Source organism: Amblyomma mixtum, chromosome 1 (assembly GCF_055824585.1).
Source record: "Amblyomma mixtum isolate Tamu chromosome 1, ASM5582458v1, whole genome shotgun sequence".
Classification (NCBI taxonomy): domain Eukaryota; kingdom Metazoa; phylum Arthropoda; class Arachnida; order Ixodida; family Ixodidae; genus Amblyomma; species Amblyomma mixtum.
Window position 1 is genome coordinate 109484928 of NC_143012.1, and position 16405 is coordinate 109501332.

At 51.3% G+C, this 16405-nt stretch overlaps 2 protein-coding genes and 1 pseudogene across 2 annotated transcripts in view; 1 reads left to right on the forward strand and 2 right to left on the reverse strand.

The window, feature by feature from the left end:
• LOC149367502 (WD repeat and HMG-box DNA-binding protein 1-like) overlaps positions 1-16405 on the reverse strand; it is a 248311-nt gene that overhangs the window by 226246 nt on the left and 5660 nt on the right. The window lies entirely within an intron of this gene.
• Positions 88-8975, forward strand: LOC149367505 (uncharacterized; annotated as a pseudogene).
• On the reverse strand, positions 10051-10994 carry LOC149367506 (uncharacterized). The gene has a single exon (XM_089567377.1). The coding sequence runs from the start codon at positions 10810-10812 to the stop codon at positions 10183-10185; it is 630 nt and encodes a 209-aa protein (XP_089423503.1). The 5' UTR covers positions 10813-10994; the 3' UTR covers positions 10051-10182.

The window sequence follows — 16405 nt, forward strand, 5'->3', positions numbered from 1 at the left end:
GCTAAGGTTAGTTGGCTGAAAGAGAACTCGTTCTCTCTGCTACTTTCTGATAAGGACGGAGGTTTTGTTGTCTTGGACAGGAACGTATATTTGTCGAAAGCATCGGAAGCTGTTCTTGCGATGTTTGAAAAACGCAGTGATGTGTCCGCCTCAAAAGTTAAGAGCAAGGCGAAGAAACTTGCTAATAGGCTGGAATTAACTAGGCTATCAAGTAAGATCGACAGCAGCTCAGGAAAGTGGTTGCAAATGTTTTTCACTGCGAAAACACATAAACTAGAGTGGCCGTTTCGTGTAATTGTCTCATAAATTGGAACATGGCAGCAGCATGTAGCCAAGTTCCTGCAGAAAAAACTGAATCTTTTATCAATTGACGACCCTTTTAGAGTAAAAAGTTCGAAAGATGTTATCGCGTTCCTAGAAAGTAACTACAGTAAGAAGCTTTGTGGATTTTCCGTCGATGTAAAGGATCTTTATTACACCATTCCTCAAGCAGAAATTTTGTCTTCTGTTAACGATCTGATTGATGAATATGGTGCTGTTGCATTTCAGAATGAGAGCGGAATTTCCACTACTGGGTTCCTTGAATTGTTGTCACTGTATCTTGGCTCAACTTTTGCGGAATGGAATGGCGAAGTTTTTATTCAGAAAGAGGGGATCTGTATTGGTTCATGTCTAGCGCCTTTCCTTAGTGACGTGTTCCTAGCAGCACGAGACAGAAGCATGAAAGAGCGATTTGAAGGTTCCAGAGTTTGTAGCATTTTTAGATTTGTTGATGACTACCTTGTGTTTTTAGATTGTGACAACCTCGGTTTCGAGCAGCAATTCCCTGACGTCCTCTCGGTGTTCTCAGAATGCCTCACACCATTGGTTTTAACACACGAAGTACCATTGAATGATTTTATTAGGTTTTTAGATCTTTCGCTTCATTTCAGTCCATCTCATGTTTGTTGGGCTTATGAGCCCCGTGCTGTTAAGCCCATCTTGCCGTTTTCATCAGCTCACTCCAAGCTGGTGAAGAGAGCAATTGTACATACCGTTTTTAGCAACACAGTCAACAAATCCTGTGAACACAGGTTGAAGCATAGCTTCAGCAACCAAGTAGACCGCCTGGCAAAGGCAGGCTACCCCTCTGAATTATTAGTTTCTGTGGCAGGAAAACTACTGGAAAAGTTAAAATCAAAAGGAAATAGTAAATGTACGAAAGAGACGAAGAAAAGGAAGATTGTTGTGGTGCCATATCTTCACAAAGTGTCGCACAATCTGAAAAGAATCGGAAAACATGCAGGCGTTGATGTCGTCTTTTCGGCGCCCAAACGACTGTCCAGCCTGATTAAGAATGTCAATTCAGAGATTAAAGAATCGCGCAAGTGCCCGATAAAGCACGCAAAACAGTTCGTGCCTTGCCAGGAAGGGGTGATATATTCGCTGCCACTGTCTTGTGGTAAGCGATACATCGGCCAAACGGGCCGATGTTTAAACGAAAGACTCAGAGAGCATGAGTATAATGTCTCCCGTGTCGCTATCTCTGGCCACGTGGCGAAACATTGCAGGCACTGCAAAGGCAATGAAGATGACGATGACACCTACGTCTGTGCGCCAAACTATCAGGAAAGTGCAGTGTTAGAAAAGAACCGTGACTGGTTAGCAAGGGAGATCATTGAAGCTCACTTAATAGGTAGGCTCTCGGAAGAATGCATCAGTGCTTCATCTGTCGCGTTGTCAGAAAAAGAAAGAAGATACCTTGATTGCGAATATTGACAAGTGCTTGCTCACTGATTATATTGTATTCTGTTACTGCTTATATTGTATTCTCGCGCATGGGATTTGCTTGGCGGCATATGACTGGTACACTATTATGTCAGTCACGCATGTAAGTGTCGACTGCATTCTTTCTGGGCGCCAGGGAGGTATTTATACCTTCTGGCATCCAATAAACTTTAGTTGTGAGTCAGCGCTGTGTGGTGTCCCTTCTTCATCTCTGTCCTGTCGTTTGCGCTGTAGTTATGGATCATCAAAAACACCAACTCGCCCAACAAATGCTTTTGTCGAACTTCTTTTCCGAAGGCCGGCAAACCTATTGATGTGGAGAACCTTCGCCCCATCTCCCTCACGTCTTGTGTCGGCAAGCTGATGGAGACGATGTTGCGCAACAGACTCTCCGATTTTCTCGAAACACAGCACACTTTCGCGGACACCATGTTCGGTTTTCGCCCTCACAAGTCTGCACAGGATATACTTCTGCAGCTTCACCACGACATCTTAGATCCTGTCGAATGTCCCCACAACGACAAGGTGGTCCTGGCCTTGGATCTTAAAGGCGCATTCGACAACGTCAAACACGAAGTAATCCTGGACCACCTCAGTAACACCAACTGTGGCCACAAAACATTCAACTACATAAAACAATTTCTTACAGACCGTCAAGCCTACATACGCATACAAGATGCGGAACACGGGCCATACACCATCGGCTCGAGGGGAACACCTCAAGGCGCGGTCCTGTCTCCCCTCCTCTTCAATTTGGTAATGCTTCATCTTCCCTCCAAATTGTCCTCTTTGCCCGGGATACATCACGCTCTTTATGCGGATGACATTACAATCTGGGCCACGCAAGGTAACCTGGGCCACATGGAATCCTGCCTGCAAGCAGCGGCGACCCTAGTCGACGACTACGCGGCCTACTGCGGACTCCAGTGCGCCCCGTCGAAATCATAATTTGTGCACATACGTCCCTCCCCTCGGGACACAACAACGCTTTGCATCAGTCTCCCCTCGGGACCGATCCGGAAGTACAAGGAGATCCGCGTCCTTGGTCTTTTCATACACCACCAACGCAGAGTCGACACCACCCTAGCCAAACTTCGCACGGTGGGAGACCAGGTGGGCCGCATGGTCCGCCGGGTCTCCAACAAGCGGGGCGGATTACGAAGCAAGGATGCACTGCGGCTTGCCCATGCTTTCGTAACGAGTAGAATCCTCTACTCAACCCCCTACTTGCACCTGCGCAAACATGATGATGACCAACTGGAGGTCATCCACCGGAAAGTCATCAAGCGGGCTCTCGACCTCCCGGTCACCACGTCCAACCAGCGACTTCTGGCCTTGGGCGTGGTGAACAGATTTCGGGAGCTTCGAGAGGCCCACTTAGTCAACCAATACACGCGTCTTGCACAGACCACGTTCGGTCGCCGCTTCTTGGACCGGCTACACATCAAACATGACTACCATATTGAGGAAAGGGAGAGAGTGCCAGAACCCTGGAGACGCGCCCTCCGGGTCCGACCCCTTCCCCGCAACATGTCCAGAGAAGACCATAGCGGTCGTCGCCAGGCGCGCGCGGAAGCGTTGGCGCGATACTATGGTAACCAACAACATGTGTATTACGTGGACGTTGCCGGCCCGCACCACGGGGTGTGGTACACGGCCGCAGTCGTACACAACACAAACACAGTCAACGGGCTCACTTTCAAAGCCTACAGCGCTACACACGCGGAGCAGATTGCCATTGCTCTTGCTCTCACTACTCCCAAGTCGAAACACATCATCACCGACTCGCGAGGGGCCTGTCGGAACTACGAGTTGGAATATAGCTGTCGATCTGAATATCCAACTCCACGCAACCTGACGTCGCAACCAGTCGCGACGTCCCATAGCGAGTGCGCAACGCTTCCGATGGGACCGTTCTTTCTTTCTCTCTGTTCGTGGGGGCAAGTCAGACCTTGCACGAGTCTTGACTTTCTCGCGCACCCGTTTGCCTTTCCGCTCGGTGTGTAGTTCGCCTCTACACGGCCTTTTGATTTTACGCCTACTAAGTGGCGTCATTTCGAATCGCGACTTTCTATCGCGATAACTGTGCTTGGCTGAGCGCTTAGACGGTTTCTTCTTGGCAATTTTCTTGCCCCCGGTCACCAGGTTCTCCAGGGAAACGAACAGGCCGATCAGGCCGCCCGCGCACTCTCTCCCCGGGCTATCTCCCTGTCCTTGGAAGGGTACTCCCAATCAGACAATCTGGCCATTATATTCAAACAAATCACCGATTACTACAAGGAGGAGCACCGGCGCTACCCGGCCCCTTGTAAGGGTCTGGATCGCGCTGACGAGCGCCTCCTCATCAAAATTCTTACTAACACTGTACTGTGCCCGGCGGTGCTTAAACATTTCAATACATCCTTTGATGGCGCGTGCCAGTTCTGTGGGGAGGTGGCTGACACCTTCCACATGGTTTGGGCGTGTCAAACCCATCTATCCCCCCCAACCCCCACCCCACCAGAGAGGACTGGGAGGCGGCCCTGCTCGGCTGTCAGGACCTAAAGACCCAAAAGGCCTTGGTTCACCGGACGCGGGCGGCGTTGCTTGCCAATGGGGCCCCGGAATAGGGGCTCCACCTAGTATTGTTAGGGGAAAGGGCCAATAGGGCCTACCCCAATCACCTCTCTGTAAATATTTATTGCATTATAAATGTTTTTCACCACCACCACCTGCTCGTCAGGACAGGTCCCGCTCGTCAGGACAGGATCACTGCTCCGCAGCTTTGTCGCCCAGGTGACTGGATCAGCTTCGCTCGGTCCTTCGGAAGAGCTTGCTTCACAGCATCGGTCGTTGATCGTTCTGCAGGTTGCAAAGAACCGACCGACAACAGGCAACACCCAACACGAGCAAGTGCCTTCTGTCACCCGTCAATACACCAGACTTAAAGTCTCAAATCTCTGTTGGCTACATTTCTGTCCCCTTTTTGTTCCCTCTCCAACAAGAGACGCATGTGGGATACGAGAACTTCAAAGTAATTAACTCAAACAAAGTGTCAAACACATGAAACACTCGGAATGAAATGAATGCAAAATAAATTCGCTCTCTTGAGATCACTCGGCCAGGAAAAAACTCAGCTGAGGCCACAAATGAGGATATCAATTTTTCCCGATCTGCGAGCGAACTTAAAAGCTGTTCGCGAAGAGACAAAATGTAGGTCACGAGGAGGCGAAGCCAGCCTTGCTTAGAACACACGGCTTAGTGCGTCTACGTTCGCGTTTTCCTCGCTTCTAACGGACGGTAAACGACACCCGCTACAGCGGAAACTAGTGACTCTGCCTCTTTCGCTGTGCTGCACTTTTCTCTCTCTCTCTCTACTACCGTGGTAGCTAACGTCTCTGCCTCTTTAATAATAATAATGCTTTATTTCCACCAAATCAAATACAATTTGATGGAGGAGGGGAGAAAAAAAGCGGCTATCCGCTTGACGGAGTTCTCCTCTCATGTTCAGACGCCAGTGACAGAAAACGAGAAACTAAATTGAACATCAAGTCATTAGGAACATAAAACGAAGAACTAAATTGCGGTAGACGCGCTTTTCTTTCTCTCTCTACTACCGCGGTAGCTAATGTCTCTGCCTCTTTCGCGGTATACGCGCTTTTCTTTCACTCTGTACTTGTCTTTCCAGTTTCTACGGGAGCTACAGTACGAGAGCGATTCGCTTTCATAGACTGGTAACTTGTCCCTTTCTTTGCGCTTCGCGCGCCAGTCGCGACGTCCCATAGCGAGTGCGCAACGCTTCCGATGGGACCGTTCTTTCTTTCTCTCTGTTCGTGGGGGCAAGTCAGACCTTGCACGAGTCTTGACTTTCTCGCGCACCCGTTTGCCTTTCCGCTCGGTGTGTAGTTCGCCTCTACACGGCCTTTTGATTTTACGCCTACTAAGTGGCGTCATTTCGAATCGCGACTTTCTATCGCGATAACTGTGCTTGGCTGAGCGCTTAGACGGTTTCTTCTTGGCAATTTTCTTGCCCCTGTCACTGCGGCCTCGTACAATGTTTCGCTCTTTGAGCCGTACACGCGCTTTCCTTCCGCGCGCGTGCCGCTCTCTGTGGGAGCGCGGTTTCTCCCGTGAATGCAGCAGAAAGCGAGAGCCCGCATGAGAGCACGTGCCTTTGCGCGTCTCGCTCTCTCTGTGCTGGCGGCAAGATTCACACTTGTCCCGCTCCTTAATTTTTCGCCTCCCGGGCAGCGCTCTCTTGAATCTCGGTTTGGTGCCTTGGTGCACTTTTCCGCGCGAATGTTTGCACGATTTCTTTTTGCAGTTTATTCTACTGCCCAGACCTATGTGCCCCGACACACTTATGCGCTTCGCTTTGCGCGATAGTAATGCCTCGCACATTTCTTTAGCTCTGGTTCTGACGCTAGTTTCAGGGCTGACAACGTGACTGACTTTACTGAAGTCATTTTGCCGGCGACGCTGGCGCTTCCGATGGTAAAACCCGTTTTCGCGCGTTTGCCCTTTCTCTCTTTTCGGCGGCGCCTGTCTTTCTTATGCCTGCCTTTCATCTTTCGGCGGCACCACTCTTTCTTTTGCCTGCCTTCCATCGTCTTTCGGTGACAGCTCTCTCCCTTGAGCTTGCCTTCCCTCTCCTTTCGACGGCAGCACTGTTTCTCTTGTTTCGCTATCACCTTGTGGCGATAGCTCACATTCCTGAACTGGCGGTGCCTTTCCTTCTGGTTACAGCTTTTTATCGTGAGCTTTCCTTTCACTTTCGCCTGTGAAAGCACATTCTGCTTCCGTCGCCTAAGTTTCTGCTCTCTGACAACGTCGCTTTGATTGTCAGCTGATTCATATGTGCTAACTAGATCAGGCCTGTCTTTGGCGCCTTTACTAGCCTCCTCCAAACTGCGTTCTTCCTTGTCAGCGTCTCTGAGTGCGCATTCGTCCTCATCTTTCTCGGACGGGCTGACGTCTACCACCCCTATGTCGTCTGGAACGTTCTGTTGTCCACTGTCGTCCAGCACCTTAGTTTCTTCAGGCGCAGACGAACCAGTGTTTTCTACTGACATTACTGCTGACACGCAGCTCTCGTCATGCTCCTGGCGCATTTCAGCCAATTTCGGTTGAGGGTCGGCTGTGCACTCAGTCGCGGTATTCCCGCTACTGCAGCTGCTTTCTGGAATGTCGCAAAGCTCAGAGCAGTGCGAAAGCACGGGACTCGTTTTTCATTCCTCGTCAGAGACACTAACGCACAACTCAGCGTCCGCAAACTCTCCATGCGCCTGCTTCCGTTGATCGTATGTTTCGGGTTTCTGCATCTCTGCCGAACGCGCTGAACAACACGGTGTGCCGTCCTCATCTACTTCGCTTGCGTCGGCGCAAGTGTTTTCACTAATGTCCAGACGGACGTCCTCTCTGCCCTGTTCGGCAACTTCTCCTGCTTTCGACACGCTAGGAGATTCGCTTTCCGATAACTCCGCCACAATCTCAATGGGCGAGACCTCTGTTAGTGCATCGTCCGATGCTGTGACTACCTTATCCGATGGTGTAGAGGTTTTCTCAGTTGGCGAATGCGGGGCAATTCCCAATGTTACAGCAGCAGTTACATCTGCCACGTACGGACTACCTTCCTCTGTGCCGCACTGGCAGCTCTGCTCTACAGCTACGCACTCTACCTCTGCGTCACGACCTTCCGACCCTTCAGCATTTTCGAGCCACTCTAAAATGTCGGCTTTAAACTGGTACGGAAAATCGTTAAACGATGGGGTGCAATTCTCTCGCAGGTACCTTTGGCGAAGGTCCAGCGGTGACACGTTATATCTCGCCAGTAAGAACCTTTTAAGCTCATCGTAGTCCGCCAAGCCGTCGTCCAACAGGCGCTTGACAACGTCATACGCTTCGCTGGAAAGCAGGGCTACCAACTTCTGTGCCCAACCATTCCGCTCAACGCCCTTTCTCTCGCAGACGCGCTCGAACTCCGCAAGATATTTCGCCATATCTTCGGCGATCACGAAGGGCTGCGGCCTGTCTCTCAGCTGATGACCGTTGGTCTCACGCAGAGCGAACAATGTTCTATCTCTCTCATAAAAGATCTCGTGTGCTTCAAACTCCAGGTCCATCAGTTTCTTAGCGCGAGCACGTCGTTTATTCCGAAGCTGCCTCTGTTTTTCTGCCTCCTCGCGCTCACGGCGTTCTGTGATCTCTTCCCAGGCCTCATTGGCTTCCTCAGCCGTTACATTCTCCTTTCGCATGATCTCAAGAATCGCATGCTTTCGTTTTCCGGGGCCCAAATCAATGCCCAACTCTTCACAAATTTCGATGAGTTCCTTCACTTTGAAGTTCTCCATCGCTCACAATAGCCTCTTGTAGTTTGCCCTTTTATTAGAATTCCCTTGCCGTTCACTACTATAGCGCTACTAGTATGACACGCGCAAGTAATTCTTTACAAAACGCCTCGTTTACTCCCTCTGCACCAGCTTTCGTTTCAAAGCGCTCCGACTTGGCTCGAAACAGCAAAGCTCTTCTACAGTGCTACACACACAGCCCTACTCTAGACTACAATCACGTGTGCTAGAGCAGTCTGGTGAATTGAGGGGAAAACATCAGGCACTCACCGCGCCGAGGTAGCTGACGCCGGTCGATCCCGCAGCTGCCATCCACTGTTGGGACTTGGTGTCCGAGCCAGGAAACGGTCGAGGCGACGGTGAGTCAAATGAACTTTATGTACAGTATGTACAAGGGCTTTTACATGATACAAGGGCCAAGAGCACCACGGGCTAGCACAAAGAAGAAGAGCGGCCCCGGCGGCGAGCGTAGCTCCGGCGTGATGGCTCTTCTGCTGCCCGTCTGCTCCTCGGGTTCAGCGCGGCTCCGTTTTTATAGCCGCTGGTAACGGTTACGGCAGCCAGCCGTTCAAACCCTCCAATCACTGGCCACCGTTCAAATTAGACCAATGGTCGAGAGCCGGCGAGCGTTGGAGGAGTTCGCACCGACGGAGAGGAGGAGAGGAGGAAGGGTCCGTGTCGGCGCCGCGGCGGCGGGATGAGTCACGCTGCATGTCGCGACTTGTCCGAGAAAGTCTGGGCCTGCTTTGAGCGCCGGCGGGCGCGCAGCGCTGGTTTAGACAGGCCCGCCAGCGAAACAGGAGCTCCGGCACTACAATGCATAGGCCGCGGCATCCATTGGGTGGGCACACTCTCGCGATCAACCATTCACTGCCAGCGTAGCAGGGTGGGCGGTGGTGGTGGTGGTGGTGAAAAACATTTATAGTGAAATAAATTTTTTTACAGAGAGGTGATTGGGGTAGGCCCTATTGGCCCTTTCCCCTAACAATACTAGGTGGAGCTCCTATTCCGGGGCCCCATTGGCAAGCAACGCCGCCCGCGTCCGGTGAACCAAGGCCTTTTGGGTCTTTAGGTCCTGACAGCCGAGCAGGGCCGCCTCCAAGTCCTCTCTGGTGGGGTTGGGGTTGGGGGGGATAGATGGGTTGGATTGACACGCCCAAACCATGTGGAAGGTGTCAGCCACCTCCCCACAGAACTGGCACGTGCCATCAAAGGATGCGTTGAAATGTTTAAGTACCGCCGGGCACAGTACAGTGTTAGTAAGAATTTTGATGAGGAGGCGCTCGTCAGCGCGATCCAGACCCTTACGAGGGGCCGGGTAGCGCCGGTACTCCTCCTTGTAGTAATCGGTGATTTGTTTGAATGTAATGGCCAGATTGTCTGATTGGGAGTAGGCTTCCAAGGACAGGGAGATAGCCCGGGGAGAGAGTGCGCGGGCGGCCTGATCGGCCTGTTCGTTTCCCTGTAGGCCCTGGTGACCGGGGGCCCAAATCAGGTTGCGTGGAGTTGGATCTTCGCATCGGCAGCTATATTCCAATATGCGCCAGGCAAGCGGGGGAGCCCAGCCCAACTCATAGTTCCGACAGGCCCCTCGCGAGTCGGTGATGATGCGTTTCGACTCGGGAGTAGTGAGAGCCACAGCAAAGGCAATCTCCTTCGCGTGTGTTGCGCTGTAGGCTTTGAAAGTGAGCCCGTTAACTGTGTTTGTGTTGTGTACGACTGCGGCCGTGTACCACACCCCGTGGTGTGGGCCGGCAACGTCCACGTAATACACGCGCTGCCCGGAACGCACTCAGCGTTACAGACGCCAGGCCGCGTACAGTTGCCCGACACGTCATAGCATTCGCTCTCTAACCAAGTCCAGCACTAGTTGAATTTTTTATTTGAAGGTTCTCGTGCTACAGCGCCGACACCAGCTTTTCTGCGGCGCGAGCTTCTTAACGCTGTCGCGTTAAAGCACCACCCGATGGTCACAATCAACACGAACATAACTAGCCAGAAAGGTCTTGAAATTAACATGCAGGATACAAAAAAAATTGACGTGGTTTAGCTCTGGTTAAACCTGGTTGGTTGCGAAAGCAATACAATGTTATGCTTGGTCACACATGTTCTCACTCACCGTTTGCAAATCCCGCTTGTGCCACAGTCTATCACACACACAACACACGCTTCCAAACGGGTTCTCGGTGAAGCGGCGATGGAATTCGCATGTAGCCAATGCAAACTCTGCCACTCTTTCGGTGCAGTCACTCATTTGCACAGGTTCTTCGACACCTCTCCTCCTCCGCTTTTCAAGACGTTCGGCCCGTTGTTCTTCTGTTTCCTCGGTACGTCTTCGTCTCCTAGCTTCATTCCGTATAGCACGGCTGGACTCACATTCTGAACTTGAAGTGGCTTGCTTAGCTGCTTCTGATTCTCGCCGTATTCGCAAACGTTCATCTCGTTGTTCCTCTGTTTCCTGGGCACGTTGTTGCCGCTTGGCTTCATTCCGTTTAGCTTGCCTAATGCCAGCTTCTGGACTCGATACAGCTCCTTTAGCTACTTCGGCTTGTCGTCGTTCCCGCATTCGTTCTTCCCGCTGTTCTACCGTTTCATGGGCACGTTGTAACCGCTTTCTTGCATTCTTCCTAGCTTGCTTGGCTGTCGCCTTAGAGTTAAACTGTTCAGAAGCAGTAGAGCAACTAGATTCAGATATAGACTCTTCGCCGGTGACTTCCATGGCGAGACTCCTCTAGGATCGCGTAGAGTCACCGGAAAAAATTTCAAAGTACCGCATTTCTTTTCCCCGCGCCGCTGAAGCGGTCATTGGCCCAACCGTACCACGTGATCTTGGGGTGCCATGTACCTTCCAAGCGCCGGTCGGGCCAGCTGAGAAGAGCGCAGGTCCCCGACGTTTCTCGTGTTGCAACTGTCGCTGTCGTGTTTGATACTGAAGAAATCATGCCTGGCTGCTGCGCCTTCGCATGCAGCAACCAAACCGAGTACGGAGAGACTTTTTTCTCGATTCCGACCGGGAAAAATGACCGAGGGCGTCGTTCTGCGTGGTTGCACAGAATCGGCCGGGAGAACTTGAAGCCTTCAAAAAAACACACGCTTGTGCGAGGTAAGTGCACCTTGCTTGTGCTTTTTGGTGCTCTTTTAGAAGGTATGCAAGCGCAGTGCACGCGGTGTTAGCGATAGGATGCTGAGAAAATAGGAGTGCACAGCAAGACCGTCGCGCATGTCGCGCAGGGATCGTTCGCGGCTTGCCCGCTTGACGCGGGTACACGTGTACGCGCTTGTTACTAACACACGCGGCTCTTCGACTATTCCGTGCTTGTGGCACGCGAAGGCACATTTGCCGCGCGAGAATTCCGCGTCCTAACGTGCACCAAGCACTCGCACGATCTTTCCGCGCCTCGAGTCATTCGACCCATGGCACTTGTTTTTCGCGGACCGCAACGATCGCAGTCAATAAAAGCATGGTCGGGCATGTCTTACGTCCTCATAACGGCCGCGTTCTGTGCAGTTGTGTTGGGACTGGTAGAAAAATATAAATGGGTCAAATGTTAGCAACCCTTGAAGCTGCGTGTTTGCGGCCACATGCGTGTTTACATCCCAAATGAGCTTCTTTTCTTTTCTTTTCTTCTTTTCTTTTCTTCGCCTCTTTATTTGGGTGTTTCAGCCTATTATTACAGCTATCTTCCATGTTTTTCTTGTTCCACATATTCGAAAGAGGGCTTCACTCGAAAAAGCCCTGGGAGCCTCCTTGGGCAGCACAGCATTCGGGTGACCAGCATCACTCTTCTAACTGTACAACAAACATTTGCAGGACCACTTTTGTGCTGAAGACTTTGAGAAGCCTAGAGTGGATGGGAAGAAGAAGCTAATGTCAAGTAGTTTCGTCCTGCTTGAACGAGACGGCAGCCCCATGGCGGTCCACGATGCTCACTGCCCAAAAGCACGAGCTTGTCTCTTTGCTGCTCGGAGTGGCGAAATGTTTCCTTCGTAGCTTGCTCCGCGGAAGGGGAAAAAGGTGTGCAAAAGCTCCCGATAGCAGCGCTAAGATGCTGCTCACAATCATAGCACAGTTCCTGCAGTAAATGCAACCGCGGAGCAAAACAACCACCGGCTGCATTACTTCGCACATAATAACAATATTTTTTTTTTCTTCTGAGTAACCATTGTCTCCGAGCACGAAGTATTTGCGCTCCAGTGAACACTCAATCCGATATGTCACCGAAAATCAAGCTCTTCCAACACGGCGACCTTCCTGCGACGCAGTCGGCTTGGAAGGTAAATGGCAGTGGCCGCTCAGTGTTGCCAGCCAAATTCTGACCTTTGCGGTACTCTGAAATTTTTTCAAGTGAAGGGCAGATCGCAGAGATCAGAAGCGCTTTTCGAAAACAAAAACATACCGAAAACATTAGGGAAAAAGCGTACAACCGTCCAGCGCTAACAGCTTTCGCAAGCGAACAAGGCAACAGCAGTGACGCGTAAACATGATCAATACGTATCGGCAATAACAAGAACACTTAGATATTTGGCAATGGAACTGCAGAGGCTACCGTAAAAAGCAGGCCCTTTTAAAACAATATATAAACACACAACTGACACCACCTGATGTAATTGCGCTCCAAGAGACTGGAATCAAGCCGACCTTACAAGGGTACGAGGTTTACGAGAGTCAAAACGAAGGTAAAGCGGCCGTCCTAGTCAGCAAAACCATTACCGCCATCAGGCACGATACCATCGCCGACACCGACATCGAGCACGCGCTTGTTGAAATTATTCCGAAAAAGCGACAGGGAAGCAGCACGTTCTTACTTAACGTGTACAGCCCGCCGAGACAAAGAAAAGCCAAACTCTTCGAACTGTTCTATGGAGCGCACAAGCTGGCCAAAAAAAATGCACTCATCATCGTAGGAGATTTCAACGCCATGGACAGGAGTTGGGGATACCAGAAACAAGACATCAAGGGAAGAACATTAGTGGAAGTAGCGGAGTACTTTGGCTGCAGTCTAATCACAGATCCTGCGACCCCCACGAGAATCGGAAATAGCGTGAGCAGGGACACATGCCCGGACCTCACCTTCGTAAGGAAGAGCAGGGAGTCACAGTGGGAAAACATGATGGAAAATCTAGGCAGCGATCACTTTATCCTCCGGACACGAATAGCATCCGACACCATAAGACGCCAGATTGGACAGGCGAAAATCACTGACTGGAACGCGTTTCGCGGGGCTTGCAACAAATCTGAAGGCGGTATCCAATCACTGGAGGAATGGAGCGGCATGCTGAGAGAAACGCGACAACGATGCACAAAAAGCCTAAGGAGAACGACAGCAACGCCTGAAGTAAACGCCCACCTCCTCAGACTATGGGAAGCGAGACGCAGTCTCACCAAAAGATGGCGGAAGCAAAAACACAACAGGAAACTAAAACTAAAGATAGCAGAAATTACGGCAAAGGCGGAAGAATATGCGATGCAACTCGCGAAACAAAATTGGGAGCAACTCAGCGACTCGCTTAGGGGAACTCTAGGCACGGCCAGAACCTGGAATCTCTTAAGAGCACTAATCGATCCGACCAAAATAAAATCAGAAAACAATAAAGCCATCCACAGGTTCATCCACTCCTTCGAGGGATCAGACATCACCCTACTGGAGAAGGCACGAGAAAAATGTTTCGGCGATCACAACCCCCCGCGATACCAAGGAACGTATCGAGGAGCCGAAAACGAGAAACTCGACCGCCCCATAACTGTGGAAGAGGTTTACGCGGCCATAAGAAACACCACCAGAAACACGGCAGCCGGAGCGGACAGAATCGACAACGCCCTAATCCGCAACCTGAGCGACGACCTCATACAAGAGCTCGTCAGCTTTCTTAACAAACATTGGGAGGCGGAGACGGTTCCCGAAGATTGGAAACACGCCGAAGTAATAATGATACCTAAACCTGGTAAAAAGCTACAAATTGAAAACTTCAGGCCCATATCACTCACGTCGTGCCTTGGCAAACTTTACGAACGGGTGGTAACTTTAAGACTGCAAAATTACATGGAAGACAACGACTGTGTACCACATACCATGTTCGGCTTCAGAGCGAAGCTCTCGACGCAGGACGTTCTCCTCCAAATACAAGAAGATGTCCTGCGAAACGTACCTCGGACGGGAGAAAATGTCATAATGGCCCTGGACATCAAAGGGGCATTCGATAACGTCAGCCACGAAGCGATCCTTACGTGCCTAGACAAGCTGGATTGCGGGCGCAGAATCCACGGCTTCGTCAAAGCCTTCCTGTCCGACAGAACTGCCACCATCGGCATAGGAGACCTTCGATCGGACAAAATTCGCACTCCAAATAAGGGAACACCCCAAGGGTCAGTTATCTCCCCCTTACTTTTCAACATAGCTATGATAGGCCTAGCTCGAGAACTAGAGAACATCGAAGGCATCAGGCATGCAATGTATGCTGACGATATAACAGTCTGGACAAACACGGGTTGTCTCGGAGAGAAGGAAGAAAGGCTACAGCAAGCGGCCTCTTGTGTAGAGCAATACCTCGCAGAAAGAGGACTCGCATGCTCGACCGAGAAATCGGAACTGCTGAGAGTCTGGAGAGGCAAGCAAAACCGGACCGTCCCAACCAACGAGGACCTAAAACTCAACGTCTACCTTGACGGGACACCCATCCCCGAAAAGACAACAATAAGAATTTTAGGCATGTGGGTTCAATCCAACCAGCGCAGTACTCACACTTTTACCCTGCTCAAAGCAACAACACTACAAGTCTCACGCATGATCACCCGCATCACCAACAGGCGACATGGCATGCGTGAAGAGGACACACTCAAACTAGTCAGAAGTCTTGTAGTTAGTAGAATCACGTACAGCCTACCCTACCAGTGCCTCAACAAAAACGAAATACAACAAGCGGATGCCCTGCTACGCAAAGCGTATAAGACAGCGCTCCGACTTCCGCGCAACACGTCAACCGAAAAACTCATGGCCCTGGGATTACATAACACCTTTGAGGAGCTACGAGAGGCGCAGCTTGAGTCGCAAAAACTCAGGCTGTTGCAGACAACGACTGGAAGAGCGCTCCTGCAGAGGCTCGGATACCGCGAGCAGATGCGAGAAATGACGAGGACGGCAACGATCCCCGACGAGCTTCGCAAGACCCTCAAGGTAGCGCCAATACCAAAAAACATGGATCCCAACCTCCATCGAGGCAGAAGAGAAGCGAGGGCCGACTTCATCGAAAGAACATACGCTCCTCAAGCCACGACCGTGTATGCAGACGCGTCTTGGAGAGGAGGAGACACCAAAATCGCTGTGGCGGCGGTGGTCGATTCGTCTTTACGCGAAATGACCAGCGCGTCTCTCCGAGGCTGCACAGCTGCAGAGTCCGAGGAAGTAGCCGTTGCTCTAGCGGTGGCGGAGGGCTATGGAACCGGGCGGTCGCTAACAATACTCACCGACTCTCAAACAGCCTGCCGAAATTACATGAATGGCAGGATAGGTCGTCACGCGCTCCGTATACTCCTCGCAGCGAGCGACAGAATTAAAAACCAGGAAGAACAAAGCGACAAGATCCCACACAAAATTGTGTGGGTACCGGGGCACACGGGGGTGGCAGGGAACCAAGAGGCCGACAGGATAGCTCGAGGATACATTACTTTCCGAGCATCCGATGAGCCCGCGGAACTCGCGCCAGCACCCAGGGATTACTCGGCCATACTACAAAGCTACAGAGGCAGAAGATTGCGGTATCCCCCACCGCACAAATCTCTCAGCAGGGAGGAAGCTGTCACTTGGAGACAATTACAAACAGGCTCTTTCCCAAAGCTACATATACTAAACAAAATGCACCCTACCATATACGCGGACAAATGTCCCTGGTGCGACGGAAAACCTACTCTCTATCACATCACATGGGCCTGCCAAAAGATAGACGTGGTCCCCAAAATACAAAACCCGAGTGCGGAGCAGTGGGAGACTCTGCTGTCCAGCGACCGCTGTGAAGACCAAGAAGGTCTGGTACAGCGAGCTCAACGAGCGGCAGTGGCCAGCGGAGCCCTGGACTGAGGGCAACCGACCACTGATTAGAGGCGGACGACTTCGACAGAGAAGACTCCTGGGGGTAAAATCAAGGAGAAAACGTGTCTGAAGATGCTCCCAAACCGCAGGAAAAAGGACTAGAGTAAAATAAAGTTTTTCCTTCCTTCCTTCCAGTGACTCTAGGATCGCGGCACGACCGGCTGCTCCTGGCTGCGGTGGAGAGAGCAAGCTGATGTCACGCGACGCCATAGCAACGGAGAGGCTGAC

Excerpts from the sequence above, each read along its gene's own strand:
- LOC149367506 (XM_089567377.1), bottom strand. The coding sequence starts at position 10,812 with ATGGAAGTCACCGGCGAAGAGTCTATATCTGAATCTAGTTGCTCTACT.